Source organism: Suricata suricatta, chromosome 7 (genome assembly GCF_006229205.1).
Source record: "Suricata suricatta isolate VVHF042 chromosome 7, meerkat_22Aug2017_6uvM2_HiC, whole genome shotgun sequence".
NCBI classification, from domain to species: domain Eukaryota; kingdom Metazoa; phylum Chordata; class Mammalia; order Carnivora; family Herpestidae; genus Suricata; species Suricata suricatta.
This window is the reverse complement of record NC_043706.1, coordinates 47,673,469-47,692,163: the sequence shown is the minus strand read 5'-3', so window position 1 is coordinate 47,692,163 and position 18,695 is coordinate 47,673,469. Positions and strand designations below refer to the sequence as shown.

Sequence of the window (18,695 nt, the reverse complement as noted above, 5' to 3'; positions counted from 1 at the left end):
GGTTTGTGGGTTCGAGCCTGCTTTGGATTTTTTGTCTCCCTCTCTCTCTGCCCCTTGCCTGCTCACACTCTGTCTCTCTCTTTTTCAAAAACAAAACAAAACAACAAAAGATGTTGATTCTGTCTGGTCCAGTGGGTCCCAATTGGCTATTATCTCTATGCTGGGAAAAGTCACATAAGTTAGGAATGTAGGATGGAAATTGTATACTACAATGAAAACAGGCTTGAACTTTGGGGGAAGGAAGACTGTAATCATTCTAATTGTGTGGCAAACTATATGTGTCATTTTTGAGCAAACTGTTCTTTCTGACCCGCAGTTCTTATTCTATGATACAAGAATAAAATGCCTGGCTAATAGAGTAATTATAAGGAATAAGTCAATTTTTTATGTAAAATTCTTCGCCCAGTTTCTGGAACATAATGAGTCTCAGGACATGCTAGTTATTGTGGTAATGGTAAAAATAAGTTAAAGTAGCCTTTCTAGTACATTTGGGAGATTGTGATGACCCCTCCCACAACCTCTCTAATTTCTGCTTCTGTTGCAGAAAAGGTTTCGACATTCTGCAGCGTACGTACCAGTGAACCCAGTCCTGTCAGGCTTTTCCTAGCTTTACCACCAGAGAGTGAATTTGTCTCCCCCTTAGTTTCCGTTCAAAAGTCCTGGTGACTGTGGTTGATAGCACCGTATTATATAATTGAAATTTGCTAAGAGAGTAGAACTTACATATTCTCACACACAGAAAAGTAAGTAGATTAGGTGTTGAATGTGTTCATTAACTTGATGAGGGTAATCTTTTCACAGTGTATACGTATATCAAATCATTACATCATGCACTTTAAATATCTTACATTTTGTTTGCCAACTATGCCTCAATAAAGCTGGTCCAATGAAGTCCAAGGGATGAACTTTGCCAAACAAAGGCAGATTGGGTCCCTTGCTCACCCTACAGCAAACGGTTTTGGGACTATAATCAGCAGTGCTCACTAGGACATTTAATTAGGTTGGCAGTTAAGGAGAGCAGATCTCAGAAAAATTGTGTGGATTTTGTGTATTGAAGGAGAAAAGAGGCCAGGTAGACAAATAGTTGACATCTACGATAGCTTTTCCTATTATCATCAGTGTCCATATCGTGGCAGAATTCCGTTTCTTCAGTTCCTCACACAGTCCAATACAGGCTGAGGACCCGCAGTACATTTCAGTGAAAAAGATGGAAAAAAATTTTTTAAGCAGAAATGTAAAAACAAGCCTTTAGTGTTCATAGATTTCAGAAATGTATGGCTATCCCTGTTCCTGGGAGGGAAACATCTTGGCATCTGGGACACTCTGAGACTGTGGTCAAATGCAGCCATCATCATCAAGGCCTCCCCGATGTTTAGTTAACAAATCCATTTAAGTTGTAGGTGTTTATATATGAATGCCTTATGCATGGTTGTAAAAACTTTTTCAGTCATATTTGAAAGCATCCACTTCCCCCCCTTTTTTGTAATTATGTTCTTTTGAGCAAAAGTATGATATTTTCTCCAAACTAGATAAAATGTTAGTGCCCAAATAAAGAAAACTGTGCTGACATCTTGTTTATACATTTTTAAAGATTTTCTTTTGGGAGACTTCTGCAGTGATTATTCATAGTTTCCTCTATCTTTCCATGTGGTTTTCATTTAGGTCCAGTCATGTTGCAAACAGGTCTTTTAATTTTTTTGTTTATTTCTTGTTTTAGGTGTGTTTTGTTCAGAACAGAAAGGTCTATATCCTCTCTTCTATAGGACTCTTATTAGTATTAATCAGGCAGCTGGGCTGGTTGAAGGGTCACCAAATATTGGAAGACCATGAGTGGGATGTATGGCTGTTGAAATTCAAGGAAAACTGATACTCACCCAGACCAACAGAACTATTTAAGTGATTGATAATGGGGACCACCATTTTCTTTAAAGTTACCATTGTTGCTACGTGGACACAAAAGTGGAAGGGGCCATATCCCTTTGCCATATGTGAATGGTTCTTACGAAATATGGATTCCCAAGGTTTCCAGAGTATAGAGGAGAGATTCATTTTCATGAACCTACAAGGTTTAAGAAGCCTTAATGGAAAAGATCAGCTTAAGTTTATTTATATGTTTAATATAAAATTTGGGCTATTAACTTCAATAAGTCTTCTTTTGTTGAGAACATTGTTAATGTGCTTTAGGATTTATATAACCAGGTAGTCATACGGTCACTGAATATTACCTTAAAGTATTGAAGTTGAATAGCCACAAAAGGCAAGAAACCCAAACCAACTGCAAGGCAGCAGTATCTATTGTGTCAAGATTGTGGTGGAACAGAAGCAGGGGTTGGGTGTTCATAGAAAAGACTCCCATGGGAATACTTCTTGAATGCAAAGGAACGTTAGTCAATTTTTAAGAACGAGTGGGCTGAAGGCAGAGTAAGGATAGTAATATTTTAAGTGACAGGTGAGAAGCACATAACTATTTCCTGGGAGAGTGAGCAAATTCATCTGGCTGGAGCAGAAGCCTCATTTAAGGAAGTGAAGGAATGTGAAGGAATGAGGTTTTATTCATTTTAGTTTACATTAGGGTTCACTCTTTGAGTACTACATTCTGTGGGTTATGATAAATGTATGATGACATGTATCCATCCTTACCCCTTACACTGCCTTGATTGTTGGTCCCTAAAAATTACGAGCAGGTAGCTGCATTACTGTTTGAATTCTAGGATAGTGCACCAGAATATGGACCCATCAGTTCTAGTCTCCCTCCGCTTCAGAGAGGTTCACTTTTATATAAACTGAATTCCTGCATAGTGAAGTAAAAGAAGCTGTTTTGTGACCACACAGTGTAGACACAATGTAGAATAGACATGGTAGAAAAGAATATTTTGGTTTTTCTTTCTTTCTCAATCCCTAAATTGCTACCTACTTAAAGTTAATACGTAGAACTAGATAGTGGTGTAAATAAACGTGATGATATTTTATTTACTTTTGGCTCTATTCGGTCTTTTTTGTATATGAAAGAACATGGACTACTTTCTGAAAAAAAGAGAAGAAATTCTGGGGCAGACAAGCAGTGCGGGCTCTCTCCTACCAACATCTCAGCACCGACTGGTGACCTAGAAAGTACAGAGCTGTAGCAAGGGCTGTCGGAGTGAAGGGTAGAGTCTGTCCCAGCAGGAGCTGACTGTCTGGGGATGTTTGTCTACGCAGATCCTGGCCCAAAAAGGTGGTCCTTGCAGGCAGGCATCCTGAGAGAAAGGCAGAGGGGCCCTGCACCTCCCCCAGTTCCAGGGTTGGGGGCTCTCTGTAAGGCCTGGGTGGGCTCTCTGGAAGTCCCTAGGAGCGGCGTGAGCCCTCCTCTTTCCTCATGGGCCTCTGGGAGAAAGATCTCATGGTATCGCTGTGCTGTGTCCTGTTGCTGTGGCCACACTGTGGCCAGTGGTCTGGGGGTCACCTTAGATCTCACTGTCCCGGCCCGAAAAACCCCCTACGAACGCAAGAAGTGAGTTTCAACTCTTTTCACAAGGAAGTCTTCAGAACATTATAATACCTATTGTCTAAAGAACTTTTTTTCAGAAATATAGATAATAATAAAAAGATTATCCAGGTAATACTGACTATGAAGGAAAGGATTCGTTTCAATTGTACTGCTAATTGACTTTTGTGTGACTTTATATCCATAGCGTTGTTTTCTTTTTAAAAAAGTGTTTTTTTTTCTTACCCATTAATTAGAAAATTTAGGTTTAAGTGAAAAATCACTAATAAACCCACCATCTCTAGGTGGGCTGACATTTTATAGTGCATCTTTCCTGCATTCTGTTTCCTGTGTATGTGTGTTATTTTTTATTTAAAAGACAACCTGGGCATATTGTTTTATATTCTGACTTTTTTACTCTGTACATCATGAACAAAATGTCTTATAATTCATGCTGTGTGATGATGTACCTTTTAAATGGTGGCATAGCATTCCATTGTATAAGTCACAGACTTTTCATAATTTCATAGATTTTCTTGATATCCTTCTGAGATGTGGGGGTATTGCTTTTTATTACCATTTGGCCAGGGAAGAACTATCACTTAGGTGAGGCAGTGTTATTTAGTGGAAAGAATCTTGACTTAATCAAGAGTCTTCCCTTGTCCTAATGCAAACTGGTCTTTAAAAAATTTTTTTTTCTGTTTTTTATTTATTTTTGAGATACAGAGAGAGAGACAGCACAAGCAGCAGAGGGTCAGAGAGAGAGGGAGATACAGAATCTGAAGCAGGCTCCAGTCTCTGAGCTGGCAGCACAGAGCCTGATGTGGGGCCCAAAATCACAAACCATGGGATCATACCTGAGCCGAAGCTGATGCTTAACTGACTGAGCCACCCAGGCACCCTTCAAACTAGTCTTGAGTTTTTTGTTTGTTTTTTTATATCTTGGAGTTTAGTTTGTAATATTTATTTATTTTTGAAATGGAGAGAGAGAGGGAAAGTGAGCAGGGGAGGGTCAGAGAGAGAATCTGAAGCAGGCTCCAGGCTCTGAGCCGTCAGCACAGAACCCAATGTGGGGCTCGAACTCAAGAGTCATGAGATCATGACCTGAACCAAAGTTGGACACTTAACTGTCTGAGGAAACCAGGCACCTCATATCTTTCAGATTTTAGTTACTTTGCCTTTAAAAACCAGCAGTTGCTTTAATATTCTGTGACTAAGATATCCCCCAAAAAATCAGGAACAAAGATAAGATTAAATTCTTTTATTAAAACTGCTACAATGGACAGTAATATTTTTTTCTCTCTGTGACTCTCTCCCTGACTCTCTAACCTCAGGTGCACAGATGTGAATTAGTTACAATCTTTGGTTTATGGCAGATTCTTACCATTGGCCCACAGATGATCCCCTGTAATGTGTTTGTGGGGTTTTTCTTTTTTGGTGTTCATATTATATAGAAATGTGTATATTTTTCCTCCCTTGCAGTAAACTCTTTAATAACATCTACTAGTCAAAACCTAAGTTGTTGTTTTTAAAAATACAAATAACATGTGTTTTATTTACCATCATGCCCCTATCCCCTACTATACTGTCTGGTACATACCAGTTGTTCAACCAATAAATGTTTTATGGACCCATTGCCTGGATGAACATTAAAAGGTAGAGGAGAATCTATTGTTGAAGGGGCTAAAATGTGTGTGCTAACAAAAGAGGCAGGTTATTAAAATAAACATGTTATTGAAGATGGTAATGACTGTGAATGAAGAATAAAGCAGACATGTTCACTAGGAAAAGCTAGGCGGCAGTGAACGACTGAGCAAAGTTTTAGTAAGTGGGAGTTCAAAAAACAAAAATGAGCAGAACCATTAGTGTTTCATATTGTGGCGAGAGCACAGCACTTAGAACATAGCGCACCCAGGAAGCACATACCTTTAGTTCCTCCAATGACACTGGGATGTCAGAGGGAAGCTTTTCACTATTGTCATTTTGCACGTGAAGATAGGAAACTCAGAAAAGTTAAGTGACTTCTTAAGGTCACAGAGCTAATAAGTGGCGCATTTAGGATAGACACTGTATCTGTCTGACCATGAAGGTATGAGACTTAATGCATGATGACACGTTGGTCAAAAACGGCATAACAGTTCTTCAGAAAATTTGAGGACGGATTTTTTTGTAAACAAACTTTATTATCCAAACTGTTTCCCCATCAGGGAGGAAGACGTCTGTCCTAAGAAACCATGTGTAGTTGGCATATATTAAACTGGAACTTGTACTCTTTCTTGTTTGTTTGTCTAGTATTTCATGGCTACAGAATATCTTTGCTATCCTTGTAACATGTACGCATAGCCAGACCATTGATTTCATGAGCATTGAACTTCTCACAAAAGCCGTTTTTCTCTGTCTTGTTATTTCGAACCCAATCTCCCTGGTGAGAATTTGTGGTTGTAGTGGATTTCCTTTTCTCTTTGGAGTTAGTTGGTGATCTGTGTGGCACTCTCAGTATACTTGATGCCATTTTTATTACCATTACAGAATTATAGTAGAGGACTCAGTGGCTTGGCGACCCCATGACAAAATCGTCCTTAGCTCCTCTTCTTATGAGCCTCATGAAGCAGAGGTCCTCACTGTGAAGGAAGTCAAGGCTCACCATATTAGGATCCATGAGCGGCTCAAACACCGGCACATTGGTAAGGCTTTGGTTTGTTGGTTCAGGAAAGTGGATGAGGCAGAAAGAATGTGTTCAGCAACCTGACTGGGGGTCTTGTGTCCAGTGACCAATCAGGGGGATGGAGAATACCTTGCTGCTCCCGAGGCATGTCCGAAAAGGCTTTACCTCTGTTTCTTCATCCATTTAATTGCCTAACTTTTAAAGAACACTTAGATATGAAGGATTTTTAAAAATTTATTTATAATGGCAAGTCTAGAAGTAAGTAGAAGAGTTAAGCATCTTGTTCAAGGTCACTGGTTATTTTCATGCCTTAGAGTAAACCTCATGGGAGCTGAATTTCCAGTTCATTTCCTGGCACACTGAATCACGCCATCACTTAGAATATAGTAGTTATTATAAATAATGACTTCTTTTTCCATGCTCAGAAATGTGTCCTTCCAGATACTTTATGCACTGACTACTAATACTGATAACAAAAAGAAAGACAAACAGCCAAACACCTTTTTTTTTAAAATGTGAAAATTTTTATACACTATATACAGTTAAAACACTTTGCACATAAGTGATAACCATGAATTTCCTGGCTCAGTCTCATAAATACATTTAATTCAAGAGCTCTGATAAGTAATAAAGCATTGAAACAGAGGGGTTAGGGAATATCTTTTTGTCTCCGATATGGGAGAGGAAAATACATGTATTCAACAGGATTCTGTCTAAAGCTATTTCTAAATTATAGTTCCAAGGCGGATTTTTTTTTAAAGTGGAAGAGAAGGGAGACATCTTCAGCAGTCTTTGCCAGTAGGATGCAAGGTGCGTTGTAAATGGAGGGCAGTGGAACAAACCAGAAAGAGGCTCCGTTCCTGTCCCTGAGGAGACTCCTTCAGGCGGTGCTGAGCTTATGACCCAGCGTGAGAGGATGCCGCCCCTGCTGTTTGTCCCTTTACTCCTATACATTGCTGCTTTAGCTCTGTCACCACCTCAGTCAGTCTGGAATTCTTCACTCTCATGAAAGCGATCCACGGACAATGTACAACCCAACACTCAAGTCACACGCCTATGAATGTAAGGAAGGAGGTTGGGGACCCCACTAATTGGACAGGTGTGCCTTGACTTCCTTGTCCCAGTACCCACAGTTATTAAGGAGAAATGAATTCTTGCTCGAACACTCTCACTCTGATCCCAAAGAGAGAGGTGTGAACGAGCTTTTCATTTCTCAGCTGACATTTGTGGAGAATGCCCGAGGAAAAGCAACCTTAATGTTGGTAGGACTTCTGAGGGGAAAGGAGTGTTTTCATTTGTCAGGTTCTCTGGGTCCCCAGCTGGCAATCTCCGAAATGGGTTTTTAAAGTTTTTTTTCTTGCCCACTTCCTATTGCCCCAGGAAGTGTCCATGTCATGGCGAATGGCCGATATGTTCGTTTGGCTGCAGAGGTTGGACTTCTGACCCGAAATATACAAATCCAGCCTGATATGTCATGCAGGGCGAGACTACTTGTGGGGTCCTTCAGAAAGTCCAGCAGTGAGGAATTTTCAGGTAAATGGAATTTTAAATTATTAAGCATTACCGATTGGAGCCTATTCATCTGGGACTCTTAGAAATTCCAGCTGTGAGAATTTTCATTTATAAAACAAAATGTTCAAATTAGATGGCTGCTTTGTGCTCTAAGAAGCTATGAATTTTCAGTTCTAATCTGTGCTTAATTATCAGTGTGACGTTAAAATAATATACTAGCGATCAGCACATATGCACATTTTTACCTCAAAGAAAACATCTTCAGCAGATGTGAAATTTCCTCTGCTTTGAAATTATAGATGATTTAATGACCACTTGAATTTTATCTCTTTCCTGAATTTCTATTACTCTTTCCCAGTAGCATGCTATATCTGATGGCAGGCTTCAGTTCATGCTATAAATTAATAGCGTAAATTTAAATAAAAATGATTTCCATATTCTAGACTGCTTCAAGGATCAGTTCAATCTTTCTCATTTCTTTCTAGTTTGAACTCTTTTTGAATGCTGCAAAATTATTTCATGAGGGCCTTGTTCTTAAAACTTGTGTTCCTTAAACATTATTCCATAATTGTTTCTTGGTCAAGTACATTTGGGGAACACTGTCACTGTGGCTCCATCTTAGACAGTCACTGAGTACATGAATATTTTTTTAAAAAAAGGCTCTAATCAGGCCTGGAATAAAGGATCTAACTACTTCCCAACTATATCAAGCATGAAAGAAACACTGTTGGCACCTGTTCCACCAATAAGGTAAAGGACAGTGTTTATACCTTAAATCAACAATTCAGGGTTCTTGGATCATAGAACATCCTCTCTCTCTCTGTAGGTTGTGCCTCCATGAGTTCTAATGGAAGTGACGCTTCTCCTCACCCCCCTCAAAGGACATTTGGCGATATCTGGAGACATTTTGCTTGTTACCTTGGGGGGGGTTTCTGGTACCGAGTAGGTGGACATTAACCATCCCACAAAGTGTCCTTCAGTCCTACAAAATGCAAGCACAGCCTCCCACAAGAAAGGATTCTCTAGTCCAAACCATTACTAGTGTTGAGATTGAGAAACCAGGCCTTGGAAGACTGACACACAGGCTGCGTCCTGGTCTTCTAGTGGTGACGCAGAGCCTCCTTTCCCTGAATCTGCAGGCCGAGCCGGAATATGCTCCCAGGAACATGGGAGAAGGCCAGTTCTGATGGTTCACCAAGCCAGAGCTGAATGAGCCTCAGGACTGATGTGGTCCTAGACCTCTGGCATCGTGATCCAGGGTTTCTTAAATCATCCCCAAGCAGGTAGAGGTGTTACAGACTGGGATTAATGCTGCTTTCCATGCCTGTTATGTCTCATTCAATCTTTAAAAAAATGTTAATGTTTATTTTTGAGAGAGAGAGAGAGAGACAGAGTCAGAGAGTGAGTGGAGGAGGGGCACAGAGAGAGGGAGACAGTGAATCTGAGGCAGGCTCCAGGCTCTGAGCTGTCAGCACAGAGCCCTAAATAGGGCTTGATATCATTAGCTGTAAGATCATGACCTGAGCTGAAGTCAGACGCTTAACCGACTGAGCCACTCAGGTGCCCCTCATCTATTCTTAGTATCTTTGTGAGAGAGACATTTTTACAGATGAGGAAACAGAGTTGGCAATACTCTGCTTATTATAATACCTGCTTGTGGGGCGCCTGGGTGGCTCAGTGGATTAAGCCTCCGACTTCGGCTCAGGTCAGATCTCACGTTCGTGGGTTCGAGCCCTGCGTCAGGCTCTGTGCTGACCGCTAGCTCAGAGCCTGGAGCCTGCTTCCAGTTCTGTGTCTCCTTCTTTCTCTGCCCCTCCCCTGCTCATGCTCTGTCTCTCTCTGTATCAAAAATAAATAAAACATTAAAAAAATAAATTTTAAAAAATAATACCTGCTTGTTTGTAAAACTTACTTACAAGCTTGCGAACAACTTGAGGTTAAGGTTGGGTCTTTCATTCCTGTTTACATAGTAATGATTCTGTTATGTATTAAGTGCTCCATAAATGGGATTAAGGAAAGTGAAGAGTAAAAAAAAAAAAAGAAGAAGAAGAAAAGAAAGCCATCCATCTAGAAAGTGGCCGAGGTCACATTCAAATTCAAGCCTGAATTTTGAAGTTCTTGTTAAATAAACTTTTAATTTAATTTTGTAATCAGTTTTGATTTATAGAAAAGTTGCAACAGTGGTATAGAGAGTTCCTGGGTACCTTTTGCCCAGTCTCCTTTCTTGTTAACATCTGACATATCTCTGGGACATTTGTCAAAACCAGAAAGTGAACACTGGTGCATTACTATCAACTGAATTCAAGACGTTATTCAGATTCCACCGGTTTTTCCACTCATGTCCCTTTTCTATTCTAGAACCCAATCCAGTTTCCCACACTAAATTAGGAAGCCTTGCATTTTTCTGTAATGTACTCCAGAGCCTGGATGAGGTGGAATCTGCAGGTATAGGTCAAGGATGCCAGCTATGGGTGTGGAAGTATTATTATAGGGTAGAAAATGAGGTCAGGAGTTCTAATTCCTCCTTTTAAATTCGAGGCCTTCATCATTCTTTTTTTTTTATTTTAATGTTTATTTATTTTTGAGAGAGAGAGAGACAGAGCATGAGCAGGGGAGGGGCAGAGAGAAAGGGAGACACAATCCGAAGCAGGCTCCAGGCTCTAAGCTGTCAGCACAGATCCCGATGCAGGGATCAAACTCACAAATCATGAGATCATGACCGGAGTTGAAGTTGAACACTTAATTGACTGAGGCACCCAGGTGCCCCATCATCCTTTTTTCAGACCAATAACATTCAGCGATCTGTACTTAAAATTGTTATTTTCTAAAGGAAATATGGGAAAAATCATTACATAATTCTACACTTAAATGCTCATGACATTTTAAGTATTTACAACTGATTAGCTTTCAGCCATTAGTTAATATGCATACAAGTAAAAAGATGTTGTGTAATTTAAAACTGAATTATAGCCATGTAAATATAAGGCCTTAAAAAACGCTAATTAAAATAATACTGATATATTGGGGTGCCTGGGTGGCTCAGTTCGTTAAGCACCTGACTTTGGCTCAGGTCATGATCTCAGAGTTCCCACATTAGGCTCTGTGCTGACAGCTCAGAGCCTGGAGCCTGCTGATTCTGTGTGTTCCTCTCTCTTTGCCCATCCCCTGCTCATTATCTGTCTCTCAAAAATAAATAAATATTTTAAAAATTAAAAAAAGCAGTTTCTTTAAAAAAAAAAGTGATGGATAAAGTTGTGATCTAGGTAGCTAAGGGCACATGACTAATACCTAGCACATTAGCTATAGCCCAGTTGCCCAAATCCCATTGCATAGCTGTTTCTTTTATTCTACCATGTCTCCCACTCTCTTCGGTTCCCTTATCTGTGAAATGCAGATAATAATTGCACCTACTTCATAGAATTTTTGTGAAGGTAAGAGTTAAAAATGTATGTATGTGTATACACACACACATACCTACCCACATACATGCAAACACATATATACACAAACACAAACACTGTATTGATACATGACTTAAACCAGTGCCTGGTACCTAATGAGGGCTATATGAGAGTTAGGTGTTACAGTTATTAATTAGCCTCATTTTTTTCTTTAATCTATTTTACCGAGAGTATATACAATGACATATTAGTGCTCATTGTATTTTTAAAATCAACCAAGTAGCTATAGTTCGTACTGTGTTTTTACAATATCTACTTAAATTAGTACAGATAAATTTCCCAGTACAACTAAATAATTCACTATCTTCTCCTGACATAAAAGATGTAGAGAATCTTATTATTGTCAGAATGAAGCAGGAACTACAGTGTGGCTAGGATAAAAACACAGGAAAGATTTTACAGGGTCTTTAAGATGATTTAAAAGTACATTTTATATTAGTGACCATGATATTTCTTCATGCGATATCTTACGGGGATGGTGATAACCTTTTCACATGGGGTCACCGAGAGGAAACCTGGCACCCGCACTCCCTTCGCTGTCATCCAGGTCTTTGACCAATCCTGCAGGTACATACCCAGAATCGACTGGCCAGCTGGGCTTATCTCCAAGCCTGTCTGTCTTCCCTCTCTGACCTTCCTGTCCACCCATCCTATGGCCACATTTTTCAGTTGGCACATAAAACCTCTCCATGTATTAATGTGATATATCTAATGATCCATATTTTGTTAGTGGGATTCATAGTGGGAAATGTAGTGCTGCTGGTGAGAATAAACTATTATATTAAAAAATTTGCATCTCTTGATGCCCATAAATGGGTCAGCTTTCTGCTGTCTGTAGGGAAGGAGAAAGTACCTGATAATATGTATTTTGTTTGCAGGTGTCCTTCAACTTTCAAATGTGGAAATTCACAACTTTGGGTCGCCATTGTATTCATCCGTTGAACTTGCTAATGCATCAGTAGGATCCTGGATAATTTCTTCTGCTCTGCACCAGAGCTGTGGTGGGGGCATTCATGCCACAGCCAGCCATGGGATCATTCTAAATGACAATATAGTGTTCGACACAGTTGGCCACGGCATAAATTTGGAGGGTCAGAACTTTTCTCTCTCGAATAACCTTGTGGTTCTGATGACACAGCCAGCATGGTCCACTGTTTGGGTGGCAGGAATCAAAGTGAATCAGGCAAAGGACATCAACCTCTACGGCAATGTTGTGGCAGGATCGGAGAGACTGGGCTTTCATATCCGAGGCTACAGGTGCTCCTCTTCTGAAGGTCACTGGTCTGACAATGCGGCCCACTCAAGCCTCCATGGCCTTCATCTCTATAAGGAAAATGGACTAGGCAACTGTACCGGTATCTCTGGCTTCTTAGCTTTCAAGAACTTTGACTATGGTGCCATGCTACATGTGGAGAACAGTGTGGAGATGGAGAACATCACTCTGGTAGATAATGCTATTGGTCTTTTGGCAACAGTATATATGTCTTCTGCTCCTCAGAGTCCCATCGAAAATTTACAGATTGTACTTAGGAATTCAGTCATTGTAGCCACTAGCTCCTCTTTTGACTGCATTCAGGACAGAGTTGAACCTCGTTCTGCCAATGTGACATCAACAGATCGAGCTCCTTCCAATCCACGAGGGGGTCGAGTTGGTATTTTGTGGCCTGTATTCACCTCAGAACCAAATCAGTGGCCTCAGGAGCCCTGGCACAGACTGAGGAATGGCCATTCAATTTCAGGAGTTATGAAAATTCAAGGTAGGATGTTTGGGCTTGCAAGCAATGTAGTTTCATGTATCTGTGCCTAGAATCTTTGATAGTACTCTGAAATTATATCAACAAGAGGGCAAAATGTAGTCTAGAGCTTGCTGTTCAATTGATAAACTGCTGGCTATTGATAACCTCAGTTGGTGATAATGACAGTGAGTGGTTCCTTTTAAACATCTCTGCTTGGGGCACCTGAGTGTCTCTGTCCCTTAAGCGCCCAACCCTTTTTCTATTCTGGTCATAATCTCATGGCCCTGAGTCAAGATCTGCCCTAAAAGCACAAAGCCTCTTGGGATTCTCTCTCTCCTTCTCTCTCTGCCCTTACCTCACTCTCTTTCTCTCAAAATAAAGAAAAAAATTAAAAATAAAATACAAATTATTGCTTTATTCATATCGAAGAAGTTTAATTATTTAATTTGATTATTGAATTTGATTACATGACCGTTCCTTAGGTAGGTGTTATTTTTTCTACTATACAAAGGATGAAACAGATGGAGAAATTGCGCCTCACTAAAGTTGAGTAAAGTTGGTGAGGCGGGCTGGGTTAGAACCAGTTAGGCCAGAACCCACGATGTTACCCTTCCATCACATCTCCTTTGTCCTCAGTCCCCACTGGATTGTGATGAAAACTTTGATGAAAAGTATTATTCCTGAGACTTAAAGTGTTGGAATACTCTTCCCTGTTGCATACAGTGTCCATATCTTGAAGAACTACAGATATTTTATATTTTTTGTTTATTTATATTTGAGAGAGAGTGAGAGAGTGAGAGATTGAGAGAGAAAGAGAGAGAAAGCAGGGGAGGGACAGCAAGACACGGAGACACAGAATTCAAAACAGGCCCCAGGCTCTAAGCTGTCAGCACAGAGCCCAACACGGGGCTTGAATTCAACTCACAAACCATGCGATCATGACCTGAGCCAAAGTTCAACACTGAACCTACAGAGCCACCCAGGTGTCCCAGAACTACAGATATTTTAAGTCACGATTTATATTAACTCCTGGAACTACCCAGGATAGCTTAAACTTACTCTGCATTAGTATAAGAATATTTAGTTGTGCAGTCTATATTTATGGTAAATAATTTATATGATCCAATATTATGATATCTTATCTTTTTATTTTTTCAGATGTCACCTTTTCTAGTTTTGTGAAGAGTTGCTATAGTGATGACTTAGATGTCTGCATCCTGCCCAATGTAGAGAACACTGGAATCGTGCATCCAATAACAGCAGAGAGGACCAGGATGCTAAATATCAAAGATAAAAACAAGTTCTACTTTCCTCCTTTGCAGACCAGGTGCCAGTTTTAGTATTTCTAATGAGCCATGTTTGTGAAGTATTTGGCAATTCCTCAAATCCTTAACCATGTTTAGAAAAAAAATAAAATCATCAACGTGATGATTTTTTTAAATTAATTTTTTTAATGTTTGTTTATTTTTGAGAGAGACACACACACAGTGTGAGTGGGGGAGGGGCAGAGAGAGAGGGAGACAGAGACTCTGAAACAGTCTCCAGGCCTGATGAGGGGCTCAAACCCAGAAACCGTGAGATCATGACCTGAGCCAGTGTCAGACGCTTAAGCGACTGACCCACCAGGTGCCTCAGAAATAAGTTCTTCTGGAAAGATAAGGTAGATTGATTGACATCAATTCTTTACCCCTGCTATGGTCATGACTTTTGATACAAGAATTTTCAGTCTCTTTCACGACAGAGACAGAGGCTATTTCTCTCTTTCATTTGGGCTGAGCCTTGTGATTTTTTCTAGGTAAACGGGGGGGCAAAAGTGATAGAGTGCAAGTTTTATTGATATTGTTTCATTGTTTATTCTTATTAGAGATATGTCTTTGGGGAGTTTTCAAAATCACTGGAAAAACATTTACCCCAATTATTGACTCTTTCGTGGAGTGTGGTGTCACTAGTTTTCTGAAGGAGGCTCAGGAGTCCTCGGGCAGGGACTAGGAGGTAGAAGGAGACTGTGTCTGTTGCCAAGAATCCCTGAGCTGAACGAAGTGGCTTAGATTTTGGCACACAGATTATGTGCAAGTACTGTCCTTGAACATATGATCTGTGAGTTTTTTTCAGGGATCTGAAAACTAGCTGAGGAATTCTTTTTGTCATAAAAGAGTGGGAGAGTTAGGAGCGGGGAGAATGGGTTACTTTCTCTCCCACCCTCAATATTGGGCAAAGCTCCTTTAACTGGAAGAAAAGAATCAAGAAAAATTGTCCTGATTAGAAAGTTAATGTGTTTGGCCCAACACTAATCTTAATGCCCACCCCTGATCCATTTTTTTTGATACCTAAACATGATGAGATTTGCAATTTGTGTGATTCTGTCATTTTTTTCTTTGCCCAATTTTCCTTATGTTCATGCCTTACTTATGGGATGAAATAGTTATAAAGCTAAATATATTAGCATATGACTCTTTACATTATTAATACCAGACACATGGTTGTCATACAATAAATATTTAATGTTATTACCAATGATACCTAAAATTATTATGCCAGGGGAAATCAAATAAATTCTCTATAATTCAATGCTGTAATTGCCTGTAACTTGTTTATATGCCCTGCTTGACTCTAAATTCTCAAAGTATAGGAATATGTCTATCTTTTTCAGCATTGTATTCCCAACATGTAAATAGTAGGTATTCATAGACAGGTGTTGAAGGAGAATGTCTGTTTTTACCTTGTTTGTATATAGCACAAATTGAATTGATATTTATAGTAATAATCTTAAAATACTGCAAGGCCCCAAAGTTTCATAAAGAAATGATCACATTGTATTCAGTAGATATTAGAGTTAAGAACGTTTTATTATATCTTGCTTCTTACAAAATTAGCAATCAAAGCAAAGATTATATATTCAGATATGTAGAATATTTGGTTATGAGAATGTCTTTCTTTTTGCCCATATAACTGGGAAATAACATTTTCTAGAGTTTTACTTTGTATTTCTCTAACACGTGATTAATAATAAAAATCCTAACTTATTTTTCATAGCACTACCAATATAGGTTTTCTTTGTGTTGCTTATTATGGACTAAGAGAGTTGCTTTCTGTCTGTCTTCACAGGAAAGGGTTAGGAATACTGGTCTGTCCTGAATCAGACTGTGAAAACCCAAGAAAATATCTCTTTAAGGATCTGGATGGGAGAGCCCTGGGTCTGCCACCACCGGTTTCTGTATTTCCTAAAATGGAGGCTGAATGGACTGGATCCTTCTTCAACACAGGTTGGTTATATCTGAACTTGATGCCCCCATGCATGTGAAGGAGATGGTTTGGTTGGGTTGTCTATTGGGAACAAAATTTCCAGGAGAGGAACTGAGTTCCAGTTGGAGTCCGCTATCACAAGAATGGTGAGTGATTAAGCAATTTCATTACAGCATTGTTTTTCCCTCTGTGAGATGGCGTGTGTCTGTGTGTAAGGTATGAATTCCTAACATGTAGCTCTGTGCACAAGTGAGAGCATCTCACTGGTATGCTCACGGGGACCTGAATCAGCACTCTTGCTGCTCGGTGTCTCACAGTCTTCCGTGGGATCAGCTCCTCTGCCATCTGAGTCAACCAAAGTTTCTCTTCCATCCAGACTTGAAGGCACTCATTCTGGAGAGGGTGGTGGCGTAGATGGTGTGCAGTTGTTCTGCCTTCCATTGGTTCACTGTCCCCGGGGTGGGGGTGGGGGCTATCATCAGAATTCCTTCTGCTTGCTTCCACAACCAGAGCCCATTTAGTGATCAGTTTTAATAGCTGGACACCACCCCAGTCCCCCAGAGAGATCATTGTCCTTTCTACAAACAATGGGACTCTGAGTTTCTGTTTGAGTTCAGATGGAAACTGTTGCACATGAATCGAAAGAATTATCCTGGCTTTCTTTCTGTCTCAGTGGTTGATTGTTTCCATACTTCTCCTCTAGTTTCCTTTCTCCTTTTTAAGTTCTAAATGACTGAATGTTTCAGGACAATGTTCTCAGATCACTTTTATTGTTTCCCTAATCTAAGTCCAAGGTTGACATGCCATCTTCTGCTGATGACTTCCAGTTTATATGTCCAGCCTTGAAATTTGGTCTGGTATATCTAACTGACTCCATTGGGAAGTACAATCAGCATTTCTGACTCAACATGCCCCAAATGAATTATTGATTCCTGTCTGCATCCATAGACTGCTTGTTCCCTAGTTGGCCCTACCTTAGTACTTGGTATCATCATTCATGAGATTATTTAATTAAAAAATTTAGAAGCATTTATTCCTTTTTTCGGATATAAAAGCTCTCACTACTAAACCATCATCCAACAAGGAAATAGAGTAGCCTCCTAACTTAATCTTTTTTCTTCTCTTCTTTTAACCCATAATCTATTTTGCACATGGTAGCCAGAGTGATCTTTTCAACTTTCCAATTGCTTTCCATTCTCCTAGAATGAAATCCAAACTTCAGGCCTATAAGTCTTGTAGTATGTGGTCTCTGTGACACCCTTTTTTATTTATTTATTGTAGTCTTGTGCTTTAACATGCTAAGCTTATTCTTACCCCAGGGGTTGCCTTTGCATTGGCTGTTTCCTCTGCCTGAAATATTTGCAGAGCTGGCTTCTTCTGTTCAAATGACGGCTCCTCAGAGAAACCATCCCTGACCACCCTGTCTAAAATAATTATTCCTCCAGTATTCTCTAGCCCTACTATGTCTGCTTCATTTGTTTTTGTCACAGTTACATTACTTGTATATGTGTGTGTGTGTGTGTGTGTGTGTGTGTGTGTATATATATATATATATATATATATATATGTATAATTAGGTTTATTTATTTATTTATTTTGAGAGAGATAAAGCAGCATGAATGGGGGAGGGACAGAGAGAGAAAATTCCAAGCAGGTTCCACTCTATCATCGCAGAACCTTAAGTGGGGCCTGAACTCACCAAACCATGAGACCATGACCTGAGCCAAAACCAAAAGTTAGATGACTGAGCCACCCAGACGTCCCTACTTGAAATGTATAAGTACACTTGTTTACTCGCTAATTTGCTCTTTGCCCTTTATTTTTAAAAATTGCACTTCTTTTTCTTTTTAATGTTTATTTATTTGAGAGAGAGAGAGTAAGAATGAGAGAGTGAGCACACATGTGATGGAGAGGCAGAGACAGAGAGAGACACAGAATCTGAAGCAGACTCTGAGCTGTCTGTCCAGAGCCTGACACAGGACTTGAACTCGCGAACCATGAGATCATGACCTAAGCTGAAGTTTACACTTAACCAGTTGAGCCACCAGGCACCCTTGTCTCTTTTAAAATGCAATCTTAATAGGGCAAGAATTTTGTCTTGTTTGTTGGTGTATATTTGGGAAATGCTCAATAAATATTAATTGATGGGTTGATCAAGTGAATAAATTATTGATAACCAAGGAGAATATTAATGTTATTTGTCTCAAACCATTCACAGACAGAAGAAACTAAGGCTTAAATATAGGTCATTGGGTTAGGGAATTATCTATAATATGAAATCTGGAACCATGACTTTCCTAGGCCTCTTTTTAACCTTTTTCCTCCTTTCTTCCATTTGAACTCCTGCTACTTTCAGCATTTGGCATTTAGAGAAGTTTCTACATAAGTCTTTTAATTACCATACTATTTCATGCTTCAACACTTTTTCATATTTCTGTTAAATATTTTCATAGGTTGAAGGCTTATCTTTGCAACAGAATGACCAGCTGTGGGGATGACAGTATAGGTTTTAAAAAGTCAGTGCTGAGCGCATGGAACATCCTAAGTAAATATTCATTTCGATGTGTTGGTTATATCTGTTGAATATAACCAGCAAGCACATTTTTTTCACAGAA

The 18,695-nt window shown here is 39.6% G+C and overlaps 1 protein-coding gene across 1 annotated transcript in view; it reads left to right on the top strand.

Annotated features, from left to right (window-relative positions):
- The window catches only part of PKHD1 (PKHD1 ciliary IPT domain containing fibrocystin/polyductin), a 466,767-nt gene that overhangs the window by 336,194 nt on the left and 111,878 nt on the right, over positions 1-18,695 (top strand). Inside the window, exons 55-59 of the mRNA XM_029945445.1 lie at positions 5,993-6,147; positions 7,509-7,661; positions 11,980-12,858; positions 13,996-14,164; positions 15,943-16,100. Coding sequence (XP_029801305.1) covers positions 5,993-6,147; positions 7,509-7,661; positions 11,980-12,858; positions 13,996-14,164; positions 15,943-16,100 — 1,514 coding nt within the window. The remainder of the gene's footprint in view (positions 1-5,992; positions 6,148-7,508; positions 7,662-11,979; positions 12,859-13,995; positions 14,165-15,942; positions 16,101-18,695) is intronic.